The sequence below is a fragment of the Ctenocephalides felis genome, unplaced genomic scaffold, assembly GCF_003426905.1.
Source record: "Ctenocephalides felis isolate EL2017-DRISC unplaced genomic scaffold, ASM342690v1 CF-g0.4_SCAFFOLD_01886, whole genome shotgun sequence".
Classification (NCBI taxonomy): domain Eukaryota; kingdom Metazoa; phylum Arthropoda; class Insecta; order Siphonaptera; family Pulicidae; genus Ctenocephalides; species Ctenocephalides felis.
Genome location: NW_020538040.1, coordinates 55578454 through 55599370, shown reverse-complemented (window position 1 = coordinate 55599370; position 20917 = coordinate 55578454). Strand labels below are relative to the sequence as shown.

Sequence of the window (20917 nt, the reverse complement as noted above, 5' to 3'; positions counted from 1 at the left end):
GTCTGGTTGTACTCTTTGCATTACACGATAACGTCAACTAAAAAACAAAATGTTATACTAGTGGTGTATGGCATCGTGCCTTAAGGCAAATTGCTGGAAGCTCCCGTACCGTAACGAAAGATCGAGAAATATTAATATTTTTATATAGATTTTTATAAATAAATATCGTAACATTTTCTAATATTATAAGAAAAAATCTCTCCAAAACTCCCCTTTACACTTACTATCTTGTTTTCGGAGCTGAACGCTGAACCTGTCCTTGCCAAAAATAATCACCCTTTTCCCCAATCATTACAAATTGAATGTTTTTAGATCATTCAAATCGGACACTCCGTTCTCTCGAAAACTCGATTTGTATTTTCTGCACTCTTTGCTCCGTATCTCCGTAACGGCTAGACCTGTCTTTGCTATGAATAGGAATCGAATGTTTTTTGAACCATTCAAATCGGTTGATCCGTGCGCCCGAAAATGTGGACGAAAAAATGCGGACATACAAAACACACACACACATCCATTTTTTCTGAGATATGCCAAAATGTTCAGAAACCTTCAAAACGTCGAGAAAAGCAAAAATTTTTATTTTCGATTTTTGAACCATTACGATACCTACCCTATGAGAAGTTAAATATATTTTAGTAAACTTATGGTCCAATTCTGCTGTAAAATAAAAACTACGTTACTTGGCTTTTTTCATATAAAAATTGTTTTAGAAAGGAATCCAGCGGTTGTCCTTTTTCTAATAATAATGTTATATTTTGACTTTTCATAGCAATACCGAAAAGTTCTTATTTCATTTGAAAATATATTGTGAGGTATATTGTCAAGTAAAAATAGAGAATACTACGGCTTGATGAAAGTTTGTCTAAAATGCACATTTGAACTAGAGACACGAGATTGCAAGTCTGAACAAAATATATATTGAATCCTTTGGTAGCATAATCATAAAAATTAATATTTTAAGACAATTTCTGTTATTGACATAAAAACTACAGAGATACATTCCCGTTCATATTAATACTCCAACTTATATGATGAATCGTTATAGTCACTATGAACCTATCACTACCGCTATAAATAGCTTTGTGCATTAATTAATTAAGTGTTTAAAGAAAATAATTATTATTCATCATTTAAATAAATACGGTTCTGCCAAAGGTTTCGGATGCCAGAATTGAGCAATAAAATATAGTATATTTTAAAACGTGTGCCCGTGACATCAGATTGAGGACGCTTTAGCCTTTGTCTATTAGCAAAAAAGTTGTTTTCCGCCCACATTTTGGGACCGTTCTCCAATTGAGTTTTCAAATCAAGACTCTTAAAGAAGAACTTGACTCGCAATCTATCGATGCGAAATATACGTTCAAAGGGATAATTCTCAAAGCTAACAAGCAATTCAAAGTACAAAGGTATTGTTCTACTTTTATTATTGAGGAATAATGCTGTGTCTTCAATCCGTGAAAGAAGATGCTTATAAACTTCCGTGGATTATTTATATCAGTATCATATATACATATACATGCATATACATACATACATACATACATACATAATAGGGTGGTCCTTAATATGGACATTTTAGAATTTCCTTGCTCCAAGAGCTCAAATGATTGCAAATTAATAAAAAAACTATTCTCTGAAAGTTTTAGCCCCTTAATATTAACTTTTAGATAGTGCGCAATTCAATCAAACTTCGTATGGAAATAGCATGGAAAAAATTTTGAAAATTAAAAAAAAAATTCAGGTACAAATTAGCGACAAATGAATTAAAAGTGAAAATTCGTGTTAATTTTTTATTGAAAATTCGACGCTTTGCAAAATTTTTGAAAAATTTTTCATGCTATTATTTCCCTACAAAACTTTGATTGAAATGCGCTCTATCTTAATAAACAATATTTAAGAGCTAAAACTTTCAGAGAATTGTTTTTTTTTATCAATTTGGAACCATTTGAGCCCTTGGGAGCAAGGAAATTCGAAAATGTCCATATTAAGGACCACCCTAATATATATATGTAAAGAGTGCCCAGACCTTGACGTCAAGCCTAAGCGGGGTGATAGATAATATTGACCTTAACTACTCTGAAAAAATTTGGAAAAAAACATCACGTTATTTGAAAATTATGATCTTTTAAGTGCAACCTAGGACTTTGATAAAATTATTACCATTTTTTGGTTTATGTGGTTAATTTTATTAATTTTGTTTATTTAAACTTTGTAACCGTAACCTTTAATAACGTTTCTAAGACCACAGTAAAAAAATACCACAACTGTCCGAAGTTTTCAAGAATTCAGACCCATTCATAACCTCTAAATTTAAAACTTTCAAAAACGGTAACCTTTGAGGCCCTCACCTTAAAAAATGCTGAAGTGTGTTAACAAGTGCCATCAAAAGTAAGTAAAAGCCAGTAAAAGCGCATTGAATTAACCCTTTCGACTCGGATGCCGCGAGGTTTGTGGTCTAACAAAAAAAAATCTTGAAAACTTGAGGTAATTGTGTTATTTATACTGTGGTTTCGAAGTATGAATTAACAAAATTAATGAAAGTCAACCACAATAACCGAAAAGTGGCTCTATAAAAAATATCCCTAAGGAGCCTAAATTTCGAAAATAAATTATTTTTTACAACAATCGTTGTGAAAATGTAAGCGAAGCTAAATAACACATATTTCCGCTTACATATTTCAACCATCTTCAAATTCAAACTTTTCTATACAGTTTTACAATGTATTATGTGAAATAAACAGAAACGACGTTTATTTTAGGTTCATCAATTGATTGAAATGATGATATAGAATAGAGTAAATAAGTTTGTAGTCTCTATTACATTATTTTATTTAGTAAATAAATTTCATCGCACTACTAAACCTCCTTTCTAATGAGAAGTTTATTACCAAACGATGTCCAGAAAATGAAACTCGCTTATCCGCCTGAATGACAAATTAGCAAAATTAATTAATTAGATATTCTTAACCAGACTCCTAATTGGAAATTAGATATTAGTATCACGAAGTGGATACTTATACCATATACTCACACTAAGGCATTAGGATTGTTCCTCGCAAGTGTGTGATTTCTATTATTAGTTAAAAACTTGGCATTATTTCAGCTCTATTTATAGAATGAAACCGTTGCATCGGAATGTATACACCTTCAAAAATCGAGTCAAAAATATTTATATAATAAATTAATGCGCCTATGATGTAACGGCTAACATCAAGTATTGTATTGGTTTTCGCGAAAGGAAAACTTTTTCAAAAATGAGAGATTTCATCACGTGAGTTTCGATACTTTACTTATACTTCATCCAAGAATCGAACACAAATTATAAGATCTAGTATGCTTACTAGTACTAAGCGCTTATTTTAATAAGAACAAATTCTATATGAATAAATTTAATATTTAACAAGTTTGAAAAAGATTCCAAATATTTGGAAACCTCAGTAATTAAGAATTTAAAATTTTTCGAAGAATTTGAAAAAAAATTAAATTAGAAAATGTTAGTTTAACCCCAGAAATTATAAATTTAAATTCTTTTTGAAAAATTGTTAAAAAAATGTTAGTGTTTTTAAACTTTCCGAAAGAGAAGTTTTTGTTTTTTCGAGAAAGTCTGATTTTCTAATATTGCGTTTTCTCGGCAATTCAGATTCTGAATCGTGTAACATCAAAATTAGTGGACTCTTTCTCGAAAACGGCTGCACTATTTTCGAGACTTTAAAACAATTCTTCAAGGAGTCGCGTTAATTAGTTTGTTTTTAAACAATCGGCCAAGCCATTTTTTCATAATTAGCTCATAAAAGCAAACTTTTACTTCAAGTTTTTGAAAAAAAAATCTGAACTGATTTCGACAATTAAAATACTGTTCGAAAGAAACAGCTAGGAATCATCCCAATTTTTTTCTTTGTAATTGTTGAAGAGTTTTTTTTTAACTTTAATGAAACTGTAATAATTTAATGAAATTTTAATGCAAGGATTATAATTATGTCTTTCATTGATTATTATAGTCCTATGACAAGTGGTTTAATTATAAAAACGTGCATTGATGTTAGGAATAATGTGAAATATATAATTAATACAATTACAGTAATTGTAAGTGTATTTTAAAAGATCAATTGGAAGTTGGATTGATTAGCTTATAGTAAAAAGCAATAGATTTATTTTTGAAATAAACAGTTGAAAATTTGATCACCATTTTAGAATTTGGTAAATTTCAATTCTTGTTGGAGACAATTATCATTTATATACACACATACAAACACACACATGCATATAAATGAATAATGTGGTGCATGATATCGTGCTTTAAGGCAAATTGCTGGAACTTCTCGCACCGTTACTTAACATTTTTAAAAGCTTTAAAATTTTTGATAATTTTGATTTTTTTTAAATTACTTTAAATTTTTTTGAAAATTTTGAATTTTTTTCAGAGCGATCACGCTGCGTAGCTGTTTTATAGACAAAAAACAATCAGCACGTTTCCTTGTCAATACGAATCGAATGCTTTTTTTGCATAATTCAAACCGGGTAATCCGTGCTCTCGAAATCGTCGACGAAAAATTGTATCCACACTCACACACATACATATATTTTTGCTAAGATATGCCAAAAAGCTCACGAGATCCAGAAATGTCAAAATATACAAAAAAAACATTTTCGATTTTTTTTGCTATTACTATAACTTACGGAAGTTAAAAGTTCTTCGTTCAGAGTGAAGTTTATAAAATTAGATAAAATAAGTGATGAAAATCTTTATAAATAATCTAGATAATTTACTAAGACAACTTATACATTACTATGCATAAAAATTTATACATCATATTGTATGTTTCTTTTAGAGTATTTAAAGACTATTGAAACATTTGATAATATTTTTAGGTAAAGTCGATTGTTCCATACAAGTATTTGAAATGCTTGCTCGTAGTGAAACTTTAAATCTGCTATCAAAAAGGAGTATTTAAAGAATATTGGTTGGGAACATAAGGCGTGTGTTTGTGAATTTTAGGTAGGCCCTTGCTAAACCGTCCGACATATTCGAACAAGCCAAACACGAGTGTCGGGAGCAACTCATTAACTTGGGTACGGAATAGTTTGTGAGCTTGTTTTGTTCGAAATTAAGCATTCAATAGAAGAACAGGAGTAAATACCGCTAATTACGTTTGCATTCAATCCATTTTAGATACGACGTCGTATTACTTGCCTTCACCAATTGTCAGAAGACTCGCAAACAATGATTCGCATTTAGAATTCATTTGTACATGAATTCCAAATACAAAACAGAATCTTCAGCAATTGAACACATCAAATTATCAGATACTTTATGGAGATTTTTAATAATTTGTATCAATTTTGTTTACATTTATATGGGTTCCGTAACATTGTTTGTCCCTTAGACTTCGTCTCTATGCAGCTGAAGCAATGCGATTACTTTGTGAAAATGTTAAAAATTTCCAAAATATTTCAATTCATTTTTTTTCTCAAAAAAGTCAATTCTTTTAAAAAGTTTAAAATTTCTCAAATATCTAATTGTTTTAAAGTTTCAAAAAAAACCTTTATTAAAAAATTAAATTTTTGGTACGGGAAGTTCCAAGCAATTCGCCTTAAGGCACGATGCCATGCATCACTAGTTTAATACAACTTATAGTAATGATTTTAAAGAGTATGACAATCGACAATATAAGTATTACAGAAAAACTTAATTTCTCTTTATAGAGTGTGCACTGGTAGAGTCTCTAGCGTTGTAATCCTAATGTTCTGAGATCAAATCTCGTGTTGCGTGCAACCTGATATCAAGCAGCAGTGATATCCTTTTCCTTGTAAATATAGATCAAAAATGTGTTTCTAATTGTAAGTGAAAATAGGTCTTCTGGAAAAAAATACTAAACCAAAGTATGTAAAAATACAACTACAACTAGAAAGGGCAACCAAGCCTAGAAAGTCTAATAATAATAAAAGCTTATATACAGATTGTAATTCATATGAAAAGAATTCTTATTATAACTTCTCAATTCATCACATGAAAAACCATCGATTTCAAAATTTTCCTGCCATTTGAACGATTTACAGAAGATTGAGATCAATTAAAAAAATTGACGCATATCAGTAATTTTGGTTGGATAATTAGTTGCTTTATATGAAGCGAATCCATGAATTTGAATTAAATTTGAATTATAATATTATGAATACAAGAACAACAAGGCTTAAGATGGCTAATAAATTTATTAAAAAACTAATATTATTTGAAATATTCAAGAAACTTGCAGCAAAAAATTCTAAAAAGATATTGTTTTTTTGCAAGTTTTAATTCTGAAGGTAATCTAAAATTCTTAATGCAATGCAATGCAATGTTTAACTATATTACACTTTTACAGATTTATTTGATAATTTTTAGATAGATACCAAAATATTTATCATTATTTACTGAAATTTTGAGAAAAACTATATTAAAAAAAGAAAACTATTTTCATATAATTCACATATTGGTAAAATATCGTGCAGTCAAATTTTGTCAAATACTTATAGAATTTACCAGGAAAAATAAACAATTAAACGCAAAAAGCATGGTGAAGAAGAATGTCTCCAAAAATCTCAAATGTCTTTAAGTTATACTTTATTGACGCATTCAGTTTATAACAAATGTAATTAAGTTTCCTATTTGAATAGAAGCTTAGCACATTCGATTATAATATATATCGTTCAGAATAAAAAAAATCATAATTTGAAAAAATGTAGATACATCTTCGATGGTGAGTTAAAAGCATAGTCTCAAGTCTAAACTAAAGCTTACAAACCTCGCAGAAAAATAATTCTCATATAAATTTCGATAAATAAACGAGCATTTTCAAGTATCATAAATAGACTAAAAATGAAACGACTTTCGAACCAAACCCATAAACTAAACTACCACAAAAAGTATTTGCTGAAAAATTATACACGATTCCAATAAGAACGCAAGACTCCGATAAGAAACCATTTAGGCGATGCTCGATATTTATGCGAAACGACAAACAGTTTATTCCTGTACCGGTATCTATATCCTTTATATAGTAGGTATCGATATTCACAAACGAGTGCCAGTGATGGCCAAATCAGGATATTAAAATAATACGAGTTAGTATATATATACATATATAAAAGTTGAACACATCTTACAATCAGCTGGCTTGTAAAATGATAATTACTATGCATACTGTTATATGTCAGTATTTTTTTCGAGGGAGCAACCCAGAGGACGGCCACGACACGATAATTTGTTTTTTTTGTATTTTGATGAAACATTGTATGACGATAGATGGCAAAGTAACTTCACTTCACGTAAGTGATAATATTCCTATAAAAATTATTCAAGTTGTTATCACAATGTTATAAGTTGACTTCCTTAAAAGTGGATATTATGCACTTGTATTGAATATATAAGAAATCTTAGTACAAGTGGCATTTTGCCCTAAAGCAAGTTGCAAACACTTTTTGACATGTTGAAAGAATTAACATCATGTATACGAATTAAAATTTAGCAACTTATAACAATTTTTTTTAATTTGAAAATTTGCTTTATTTGACTTAAATACATACATTGATTTTAAGTCAAATAAAGCAAATTTTCAAATTAACAAAAAAAAAAAAAAAAAATGTTATAAGTCGCCAAATTTTTAATTCGTATACATGATGTTAATTCTTTCAACATGTCAAAAAGTGTTTGCAACTTGCTTTGGGGCAAAATGCCACTTGTACTAAGATTTCTTATATATTCAATACAAGTGCATAATATCCACTTTTAGGGACGTCAACTTATAACATTGTGATAACAACTTGAATAATTTTTATAGGAATATTATCACTTACGTGAAGTGAAGTTACTTTGCCATCTATCGTCATACAATGTTTCATCAAAATACAAAAAAAACAAATTATCGTGTCGTGGCCGTCCTCTGGGTTGCTCCCTCGAAAAAAATACTAGGTTAGGATGTACAATTGCAACTTTAATGCTTGTATGTGTGTGTATGAATGTGCAAATACAATTTTTCGTCGACGATTTTGAGAACACGAATCAACGAACGCAGCGTCCGATTTGAATGATTCAAATGACATTTTATTTTTACTGATAAAACAAAGAACTGATTAAATTATTGGGAAGACAGGTCCAGCGGTTTTGTAAATCTAATAAAAAAGTAATAAAATGCTATTTGTCGGTCAAAAATGATCGTTAGACGAATGCCAATCAAATTATCAGATATTTCATGGAGATTTTAATAATAAGTACAAATTTTCTTTATATTTCTATAGGTTCCGTACCAATGTTTATGCATTAGTCTGTGACTTCCATATATCGTCTCTAAAATATCTTCGCAGAGCTTTAAAAAAAATTGAAAATTTTCAAAATATAGAAAAAATTCAACTTTTTCAAACATTTCAAAATTCTCTCAATGTTAGTTTGGACGCATTTTAAAAAAAAATAATTTTCGGTAAGGGAAATTCAAGCAAATTCTTTCAAAGCACGATGACATGCACCACCAGTTTACATTTTCATCAACAAAATTCGTATTATTAGGCTTGCAGGAACATATTTCAATATATTGTGGTTTATCAGGGCAGTATATTTGTAATATTGATTTATGCTACCAAATAATAATTATCAAAATATAATATTTTATTTTATATTATTACAGTGCAAAAATCAAATGATACACGATACAACATATATTTTATTAACACAATTAAAATATTTTGCATTTACATTTTCACATTCATTACATGTGTATCTAAATAACAACTATTGTTTTGTTTGCAGTTTGGACATTTTTATATAAACATGGAATCGCGTTTTGCCCGAAACTGAAAACCGTTATATCTATTCCGATTATCATTTAAATTAGTTTGATTAACATATTTACTTATCTGAAATATGAGAAAAATTCGTTTATGTTATTTCATTCAGTGCTATTACAGTTTCGATCGATTTGAACAACTGATCACGCACAAAATATTTTATGTTCTATAATACTGAATGGAACTAACGTATATACTGTATATATAAAAACTTCGATTGATGAAAAAATATATGGGTATAACTAACGCAATCAATTTGGCGAAGAAATCAATTTGGTATGACAGATCGCATGTTCAATATTTATCTGACAAAAAATAACTTGCTATAGCTTAAGATAATATTTATGGAGTTTCATCATGCTCTTTATGAATGGCTGAATAAATACAAATATTTATCTTGTCCACTTGATAATAGAAGACTTGGAGACAAAAAGTGAAGACTTTTTTTTTAAATTTTTTCATTTAACAATTATCAGAATTTTATAGTATTATTGTGACTTATTGTGCTGACTTCTTAATAACATGGCCTTATAGATGGCAACCCAACGGTTGACTTAAATCTTTTTGGTGAAAATATTATTAGAATATATTCATATTGATTGGACTTTTTATTAGGGCTGCAATGTCAGTAATGGGTAATTTTACTTGGAAACACTTGTATTTTAAAGTAAAAAAAAAGTAACCGATATTACTATCACTTGGCATCAGGCTGTCCAAGACGGGTATCAAAATCTCAAAATTCTGATTGGAAACCACTAATCCACGAGGAAATCCGAAGTCAAAAACTGTGTGTGACCTTTGTTACAACCCATCTAGAATAAAATCTAATAGCCTTATGAGTTGCAGTATGTAAAGTTTAGATTCAAATTCGTATTTTTGAATAGTGCAAACTACATAACAATATGATTTGCATATTAAAATCTACGCATATTTTTCATACCATTGTTTCAAGATTTTATTATTGGTTTTGGATTACTTTAGGGAAAATGGGAATTTCTATATGAATGTATATATGTATGCAATATTTATATTGTGTTTTGAATGCGTGTGAGTATATATATTTGATTATAATTTTTTGATGAAAAGAGCGCAATGACATTTGGGAATAATTAGATAACAAGAACTAGAATGTGCAAAAATGTTGTTTTGTTGAATGACGAATTTTGAGTTTTTGATACTCGTCGTAGGCAGCCTGGTACCAAGCAGTAGTAACATCGGTTTTCACTTTAAAATGCAGATAGCAATATGTTTCCAAGTAAAATTACCCCTTACCGACATTGCAGCATCTAATAAAAAGTTATCAATATTAGAGTTATTCTAATAATATACATTAAATATATTTTTATTAGACGACAGCCCAATGGTTGTCCCATTTCTAACAGTGATAATGAACTTATTGCTATATTTCAACTTGGAAACATAATTGATCGATATTTACAAGTGAAAATGGGTATCACCACTGTGTGATTAATTTTCAGGAAGTTAAAAATTAATATTGTTATAAAGTGTGACCATATAAAAATTAAAAAAAATGTTTTGTATATCGCCATCAAAGAGATTATAGTAGTAAGACTGTACAGTATTATAATTTATTTTTTTCCTCAAAATAGCAATCAAGATACAATAATATCTTATGAGCAATTGTTATGTAAACACAGAAAAGTGAGTTAAAATAGAAAAAATTTTAGAATATCTCCATAAAAAATGTCTAATGTTTCATTTGAGGTGTACAGTGTTATAATAATGGAGTATTTTTGCACTTCGTATTGATAATTTCAATTTAGCTGGTGTTGGTTTTGCATTTCATTACCTTCGCAAACTACGAAGAATCGCCTTCCAAACAAATTGTAAATGCAGATAAAAACTTGAATCGCAGAAATTCTTTACAAAACATGACAGTGAGAAATCATGATATTTATTATATGATGTTTTCAGGTATTCTTATAACTTTCAGTCACAATGTAATGCAATTCAAAACGCTGGAGACATTTCATTATAAATTATTTGTGTTTGTGTGTTTGTATATATATATATATATATATATATATATATATTTAGTGTGTATACAATTATGTGGTTTATCATAACTCGTTTAACCATAAGCAAGTTACGTCCATAAATTGAGAGAAAAAACAATATGCCTTTTGTAAAAGCAATCAAAATCATTTAGATATTTCCAAAGTAATTTTGTCTCTTCAAGCTCAATTGATGTACATTTAATAAAAAGTGTGTATGATACTTTTATTATGGTATGCATGATACAATTGAAAAATTGTAAAAAAGTCATACATTTTACTTGAAAGCATACCCGGACGCCCTATCAATGGATTTCAATTCGATTTAGACATTTTTGAAAGTACGGCGAAATATTTGCTGATGGACGAATAGTCGCAAACAAAAAAATATAAAAAAAATTAAAAAAAATATGTATAAATATTCCTTCAGTGACGTATTATATAAAGGTTGAAAATTTTTATGATATTTTTTAACAATAAATGTTCTTGTTTGTCATCCTCGAAATTCGCTTTATCATTATTAATTTGTTTAGTATTAGTATGTGTTTGTAATATTTCTTAAAGTTAAAAAAATGAATGACAACGAATTTGTAATTTTATAACAATTTAACTTTTTGGTTAAAAATTTGACATTGAATGTCTGTTTACCCTATGCCTCTAATAGTGATTTTATTTTTTTTTTATAATTTAAGAGATGAAAAAATCGGAAACTTGCTTTATTTATATGAGATATGAAAGGCATTTGGTGAACAGCAAACTCGAGTTAAATTCCTAATTTATCACCTTATATAATGAACATCGAGCTATGCCTGAATTTAAAAACGAGACAATTTTTGGCCAGCAGATTTGAAAAAATAAAAATATATTCAACACTAGATACAATTTTTTTACAAAACGAACATATAAACTTTATAGAACTATATAAATTTTCCATTTTTTATAAAAAAAATACTCGAATGCCAAATACATATTTTCACTGTTTTATACAATTCATTTTGGGACAAATATTTAAATCATTGTTGTGATATTGGATGGATATCTTCATATCAATATTATAACAAAACGTTATAATAAAGGAGAATTGCTAATTTCATATTTTCTTGACGTTTCAAGTAATTCTGAATCGAATGGGACAAAATTTGGAAAAAGAATATGAGCAAGCGAGTGTGTGCATGTGTGTATGCATATGTGAGCGAGTGTGTGTTAATGTGTATATGTGTGTGTGAGCCGATTTTCTCGACCTTTTCTCAAAAACGGTTGGGCCGATTTTATTTTAATCGAAAATGTAACTCGATGAGAACTAGCGTTGTTTTGCGCGACTATCGGCCAGGTCGTTTCTTTGTAATATGCAGAAAAGTGTAAAAAAATTGTCTACGTTTTAGCCCACAATCTTGAATCGATTTTAAAAATTTTAAAACTGTTCGAAAGATATTAGTTAGGGATTGCGTTGAAAAAAAGTAAAAATCGGCTGAGATGTTTCTTCGTAACTAATATTTTTTTTACTATTTTGATGACACTTTTTTTTACTATTTTGATAAAATATTATTGGCCTACGATAAGTGGTTAAACTATAAAAATTCATCGAGATCAAACTCTAGTTTAAAGTATATACACGTAAATGTATCGTATGTACTACTGATTATGGTTAACGTCTACATAAAAATGAAATACACTTTTAGACCACGAAATTTATACAATGAACAGTATGTTCGGGAGACATCAATCGGAAATCGCATTGATTATATTTTGGTAAAAGCGAAAATTTTAATTTTGAAAGAACAATTGGACATTTTACCTAAATAGCTGAATGTCAATTCTTATGGTTTAAGCTAATTATTTAGTTCAAGCAATTTGCCTTAAGGAAAATTGCTACTTACAACTAGTTTTTATATGTTAATATCATAGTATGTAAGAGTATCATAGCATTGTGTTTGTCTTAAGATTTTTAAAAAATCCATTACTTTATTAATTACATGTGCGTGAAATTAAAATGACATTATTGGTGATATTTCAATTGGTAAGAAAAAGATTGCATGCAAAGGCAAGACATCATATAAGAAAAATTTCATTAAACCATTTAACCTAAAATACTTTAAGTTCGAGTGTATCATTTTCATTTGCTAAAGATAGACCACACAGTGTCTATGTTGAAACAAAATCCACACCAACAACTTTAAGCACCAAGATCCACAGTAAGTGCTTGGGGCGCCCATAAGTGCTTTGGGCCTAGACAAAATGTGTAGGGTCTAGAAAAGGGCTTAAGATGTACAAAACCACTTCCACGGTCCCGATAGAAATGACAACTATGAAAAAAATATTCCAGCAAAAGTATATAATCAGCTGAACACGTTGTAAATAAAATACACATATAGGCTTTTTCTATTTAATCGATACAACGCCCACATATCAAGCGGTTTGCGAATTGTCGTCGGAACATCATATTAATCCACTTAAAACCGCGATAACAGTGAATGATAAGTTTGATGACAACCGGTTAAGATGATAGTATAAATCAATATATTTAATATAATCAAAATTATAAAGGTTGTACATACCTTTAAACCAAGTTCTGCGTGGATAATTACAATTGCACAAAACCACTTTTGAATAACATCAACTTTGAACAGATCACACAAAGATGCTGATAAAATATAATAAAACCATTAATAAAATTCTCCAAAAACGAAAGTCACATATTGCACTTTGAACAAAGTCATTTATCGCGATATTTAACTATTGTCGTAATGTCGAGCACATTTAAAATGAGTTTTAGGTTATAAAACGTTCATGTTAGTTGAACAATTTCGCACGTAATAGGGCAGCGACAAGGGAGAAGGTACGTCAAAGCAGTAGGCGACATGCGCATTGTTGACCAAAACCCGTATAAATTTTGAGGAGATCTATAACAGACATACCTACATACGAATGGAAGTAACTCGCTCTCGGCACATAATTCAGATATCAAACAACTTCAATTCGGTAAACATGACAAAACAATGATTATTGTTTAGATCAATATTTTCGCCTATCGATATTTCCTACTAGATTATGGGTATTTGAATTTTAAAGATTGCCGCACATGAGACAAATACCAAACTGTATGGATGTTGGAATTTTAGCCATAAGGCTATATTTCTTATAAGTTGACTTTTATTTCAATCTATTATCTCCAAAAAAAAATTTTCAGCATACTACTAAACTAGTTGTAGTTGTGCACTATTTTGCCTAAGGCAAGTCAAACAAAATTTCATATATCATACTACAAACTAGTTGTAAGTAACATTTTACCTTAGAGCAAGTCAAACAAATTTTTATGTCCCTATGGCAAGTCAAACAAAATTTTATGTAATATACTATAAAACTAGTTTAAGTAGCATTTTACCTTAAGGCAAGTCAGACAAAATTTTATGTTCCATACTATAAAACTAGTTTAAGTTCATAGACCTTATAATACACATATACATACATGTGCATAAAGTCTATGTTTAAGTATCATTTTAACAAAATTTTATGTAACATACTGCAAAACTAGTTTAAGTAGAATTTACCGTGAGGGAAGTCAAACAAAATTGTATGTGACGTACTATAAAACTAGTTTAAGTAGCAGTTTGCCTTAAGGCAAGTCAAACTAAATTTTATGTTACATACTATAAAACTAGTTTAAGTAGCATTTTGTCTTAAGGCAGAAAAAACAAAATTTTATGTAACATACTGCAAAACTAGTTTAAGTAGCATTTTACCTTAAGGCAAGTCAAATAAAATTTTATATAACATACTAAAAAACTAGTTCAAGTTACATTTTGTCTTAAGGCAAGCCAAACAAAATTTTGTATAATATACTATAAAACTGGTTTAAGTAGTATTTAATCTTATTAAGGCAATCAAACAAAATTTTATGTAACATACTACAAAAGTAGTTTAAGTAGCATTTTGCATTAAGGCAAGTTAAACAAAATTTTATATTATATACTAAAAATCTAGTTTAAGTAGCATTTTTCCTTAAGGCAAGTCAAACAAAATTTTATGTAAACTTTATGCAAATCTTGTTGTAAGTAGCATTTTACCTTCAGGCAAGTCAAACAATATTTTATGTAACATAGCAAATCTAGTTGTATTTTGCCTTAATCCAAGTTGCATTAACTTTTTGTTTCGTATACATAACCAACTTAATTAATAAAAATTTAGATTCAGCTATTTACGATTTTTTAGTTCATTTCGAAAATAAAATTTTTCGCTTTCACTAAGAAATGATCAATACGATTTTCAATTGTTTTTCAAACATACTTATGATATTTCTAATTGTATAAAATGCATTAGTTTGTTTAACATATTTCGGGTTCTAAATATGTATTGTATTCAGTGTAGACGTCAACTGTAATCAGTACCTACAAACTAAGCGCAAAGCAAAATTTTAAACTTTGACAGTTTTTTGTAATTTAACCGCTTATCGTAGGTCTATAATATTTTAGTATGTTAGTTTGCACTACAAAGTTTATCGTTTAACAAAAAAATTTCAACATTTAAAGACGAAGAAACGGCTTGGCCAATCTTTACTAAAAACTAATCAACGCGACTTTCAACCAATATTTTTCGAACAGTTTAAAGTCGATTCAAGATTGTGGACTAAAATGTGTAGGAAAAATTTTACACTTTGCTGCTAAGTAGAAAGAAACGGCTTATCCGATCACTTACCAACACTAGTACCTATCGAGTTTCATAAATGGCTTTTAAATTTTTGAAATTCGTGCAGCGGTCTTTAAGAAAATTCGACAAAAGGTCAAATTTTGACTCATACGTATGTTTTTCAATTTTAGTCTCAGGCGGTTGAGAATGACTTGAAACTTCTAGAAAAATAGTATTAGCAAATAGTATTTCTGTCGAAAACAAACTTCTTTTTCGTAATGCTAATAATATAAAAGTGTTGATTAATTTTTTTACAATAAGAATATTGCTAAACTTAGTATTAGTTTTGTTTTCAGTTAGAAACAATTATGTTCCATATAATTTGTAACCGCATTAAACATTGTTACTACAGTTACAGCAACGCTTCGTCGGTACCTACTGCTAATAATTACATCGTTATTGACGAGCATTTCAATGAGTAACATGTACAAATACATACACACACACATATATACATATAAATGTACATATATAATATATACACACACACATATATATATACGTATGTGCATATGTATATGTAACACATCGCTTTGTTCGATTTAATAATGATGTAATTAGTCCAACGTGCTAACAAGTGATGTATCTATATCAATAAGGTGTATATGAACGTCTCAATAATTTAAGTTTGATAACTTAACAGATTATCGCAAGTATATAGATTTAAGTAATTCAGTGGAGTTTCTGAAATAAACTATCTAAAGTATATATATATATATATATATATATATATATATATATATTAATATACATATATTTAGGGTGGTCCCAAGGACTCAAATGCTTCCAAATTGATAAAAAACAATTCCCTGAAAGTTTTAGCTCTTAATATTAACTCTAACATAGTCCGCACTCCAATCAATGTTTCTTGATTCTTCTTTCTAAGTAAATACTTATTTTATGAAATATATCAAATTTTTGTTGTATTTTTTTTATTAAAATGGATATTTAACCATATTAATTCCATAGAAACATTGTTCGGAGTGCAAACTATCTTAAAGTTAACATTAAGAGCTAAAACTATCAGAGATTTTTTTTAACAATTTTGAGCAAGAAAATTCGAAAACAAATTAAGGATTACCCTAATATACCTTGACGACAAGCCGAAACAGGATGATAGTATTATGTGTACTGTCCTAAAAAAAATTGTAATTTGAAAATTGAAAAAACTAACTGGGACTACCAGTCTGGAAGTAAAAAATCATGCTACTTTTAGGTTTTTATTTTTTTACTCGATTTATTTTACCATTTTAGCGTTAGTATGTTTTAGTATTTTACCATTTGACAATCCTGAAAAAAAACACCAATCAACTTTTGATGAAACTTGCCAACACACTTTAGTACATTTTTTTTTCTAAGAAGGGTCTTTCAAAGTCGGCCGATTTTGAAAATTTTTAATTCATTGTTCAAGAAAGTCTCAATTATTGAGAACTTGGAATAATTGTATTATTTTTTTTATTGTGGTCTTATAAATGTTATTCACGGTTATGATTCCAAAGTTTAAATAAACAAAATTAGTAAAAATTAACCACAATAACTCATAATTTGCAAACAACCCGAGATAATTTTTTTCAGAACAGGTAAGGGTCAATACTATTACTCCGTTTCGGCCTATGTCAAGGCCTAAGACACCCTGCATGTATATTTGAAATAATTATTAACCAATTCTTATGAATAAAAAGATACACTGAATTTCAATTCTTTATTTATACGCTTACTTAAACCAGGAAAAAATATATTTGATACTATTATATATATATATATATATATATATATATATATATATATATATATATATATATGTTAGAGAAGTTAGTTTTGATGTTGAGAAATATGAGTAAGTTCTTCAAGGGCATACATCAAATAAAAGGCAAAGATTTAGAAGTTAATCTTTAATTTTTCCAAACGTTTCGACATAGTATTTTATGTCATCATCAGTGGATATAAATATGGTCTTACATCAGTAGCTAGCGCAAGGCACATAATTTTGCACTATTATATATACACTAACTTGTTTTTTTTTTATTTTATATGTATATATATATACTTTTACGTTAATTATTGCATATAAATAAATCTTGTTTATCACCTTTATCAAATTACCTTTTTATATAATTAACTTCTCGTAGGGTAGGTAGTATTCGCAAAAAAATCGAAAATGAAAATTTGTATAGATCTTTACGTTTCAACGCATACTGATTTTGGCATACGTTAAAAAAATAGAATATATATATATATATATATATATATATATGTGTGTGTGCGGATACACATTTTTATCGTCGATTTCGGGAACACGGATCAACCAATTTGAATGATGTAAAAAACATTCGATTCGTATTGATAAGGAGACGTGCTGAACAGTTTTTGGCAAAGGCAGGTTCAGCCGTTTTAAAGATACGGGTCAAAAAAGTGCCAAAAATGGTAAAGCGATTTTTGAGAAAACTGAGCTTCCGATTTGAGTGATTCAAAAAACATTTTATTTGTATTGGCGAAATGAAGAACTGATGATAGATGATTGATAATTGATAACTATTAAGCTTCACTTAAATGATCGATTGAGTTTTTTTGTAGATTCAACAGTAATTTGCAAACATATTTATTCCCCACTGCCCCTGGGCAATATTCAAAACATTTTTGCATTTGAATATCTAAAAATATGTTTGCAAATTACTGCTGTATTCTGTAGAAAAAACTATAAGAATTCATTTCAGTAAAACTTAATAGTCATTTATGGTAAAAAGGGCAAGGAAACGACAAAATTATAAAATTTTAATTATCACGCAGAAGAATTACTGTATTCGAGATTTTTTTTTATATTTCTGCATTTGTTGTAGATTGACCTCAATTTTGACTTTTCGCGCGTTTCGCGGTAAAAACTACATTGGAAAATATATGTCGCACATCTAATACAGACATTTTTTAGAGACCTATGTTATTAAAGTATAACCACAATTTATAATTATACGTCTCATTACTGGTTTGACAAAAACCAATTTAATTTAAACCACCTTACCCTTGTTAAATGAAAATGCAAACGTAAGATCTGAACGAGAAGCAAATTACTAATTAAATAAAAACCACATCCAGCTTTTGAATAAATTGCCGACGTACCTACTTAATTAATACGTTTCTCGTGTACGACTAACCTGTATTTTTCCGGACGATCTTTCTCCTCAGCTGCCTCCTCTTGCCTCTTGGCGAATTCTCCTCGTCTTCATCGCTGACCGTATCATTTGAACCCTGTCGTGTCTGTGTCAACCTGTCGGAAGCATTTCGTTGGCAGCAACCAGAACTAGCAGACTTCCTTATGCTATTTTCCTGATATTGAAACGGAACCTTTTCTCTTTCGTAAACGCTAGAACTTCTACGGTAATGGTGCACTTCGTCGTTTTCGGGTATTGTGCCATGTGCAGAGTAAGATGTGGCTAAATTATTAGTTGCGCTACGACATTTTGATATACTTTTAAGTTTTGAGTTTTGTAATTTTTCAGCGTCTAACTTTTTAACTATTTGATCCGCTAGTTCGGTTATTTGAACATCCTTGCACTTGTCATTTTAGGTTTCCTTCTTTTGTATTTGTGAAAACTGTCTTCGCAAATTATTGATGGTTCAGTAGTATCAAACGTGTTTTGTTGGAAGCAACCGGAACTTGCAGATTTTCTAATATTTTTATCCTTACATTGAGACAGAATCGACGGATTAAACAATTCGTTATTATTTTTGTTATCGCGTCTTTTATAAGCTGACATCACATTGTTACTGGCGCTTTTACTTCTAGATAAATCTTTTGGAATAATTTTTCCAGCTTTATCAGTTCCTCTTCCGTAACTTCCTTCACTTGGCGATCTTTGTACTTTCTGCCTTTGGGCCTTCGCCTTTTGTACTTATAAAAACTTTCTTCGCAAACGATCAAAGTTCCCGCACTGCAGGTTCGATAAATGTATTTCGGCTTTCGCGCGAATCCATTTTCCTCGTACAAAGTGAAGTCTTCGGCGCCGCTGGACTCGCTGGAAGAAGCATCACGAAAGCTGTGTCTGTTATTAATGCTTGCATCACTTCGTTCCCTTTTGATCTTTTGGGACGGTTTTTTACGCGGAAGTGAGTTTTCTTTGGCTACGTAAGTGCTTTCAACTTTTAAATCGTTTGTTTTTGCCGAGGATTTCACACTACTGTTGGATTTGTAGCTCGAGTTTTTGGAGTGTTTTCGACTACTCTCAATACTATCTGCTGTTAATTCGTTAACTTTCTTGGTTGATTTGCTGCTTTTATTAGATTTATAACTCGAATTTCTGGAACTATTCCTTCCATCGAAAACACACCCTGCCTCATTCGCATCAGCTAGAATTGTGCCCTCAGAATCCACTAACTGAATTCTTGGAAATATAATATTTGGTGAACTCTTAGATGTTGTTAATTTCCAATTCCAAAGCTTGGGTTTATTTAGGTTTAATCTAATAAAGTCATTATCGAATGTGTCCGATTCAATATTGTCAGTCACTGATATAATTGGATGACCGAGTTTCATTTTGTAGCTTGTTTATAAAATGTGAATGTATTGTGTAGTATTAATTCGAAATTGTGTGAATAAAGGTAACAGGTTAATCAAGTGTTTTTGAAATGAATTATATATTTTCTATAAAGGTGTATTTCTGACATACAATTGTTATTAATTGTGCATGTGCTCATATGCAACGAATATCAGAGTTACAATAAATCTGCTAGACACAAAGTATTTCACTAATAAACACAATATTTAAACGTCACTATTTTATCCTTGAAGTAATTATTTCGTTATAAAAATAGCACAGAATTTTTCACAACAAGTCGCCTAGAAATTTATGAATGGTTTTCGTTTCACTGCTATGGAAAATTATTAATAACAAAAATCTATAAGCAATTATGTAGGATTAACAATTAATTCCAGTTGTCGTAATAATTTCTAAAAAGATTCGATTTTATCAATTTTATTTTCGATTTCGTCATATAAATTTCGTTTATATCCACTTTTAACTTTTGCTTTAAATAACACCACAGTCACAATTCTCAAAATTATTAGCACAAAATCGTGAAATCAGCAATTAATACGTTTGTGATGGTTTCACTCGTTGTGGTCATTTGCTCGTTTATGTACAGAATTATAATGAATATATTAATATCGCAATATTCAAATATTGACATTAGTATGCTGTCTGAAATAATGTAATATGGTCGGATGTAGCCGTTAAACTATTTGATATAATGTAATATAAGGTCGGGTTATTAAAAAATACGATGATTTAAAAATGGTCGTGTTTGTAAAATTTCGAGAGTTCTGTACGAGCCGCGATTTGCCCGATAACTGTATTCCTTAGCGTGTCTCATCCTGGTCATTGGGACGAAAATAACTCCTGTGGGAACAT

The 20917-nt window shown here is 29.4% G+C and overlaps 1 protein-coding gene across 1 annotated transcript in view; it reads right to left on the bottom strand.

The window, feature by feature from the left end:
• Nucleotides 1–20043, bottom strand: part of LOC113375117 — a 23281-nt gene extending 3238 nt beyond the window's left edge. Inside the window, exons 1-2 of the mRNA XM_026615067.1 lie at nt 19271–20043; nt 18665–18960 (exon numbers count right to left, since the gene is read on the bottom strand). Coding sequence (XP_026470852.1) covers nt 18665–18960; nt 19271–20043 — 1069 coding nt within the window. The remainder of the gene's footprint in view (nt 1–18664; nt 18961–19270) is intronic.
• Between the last annotated feature and the right edge of the window lie 874 nt (nt 20044–20917).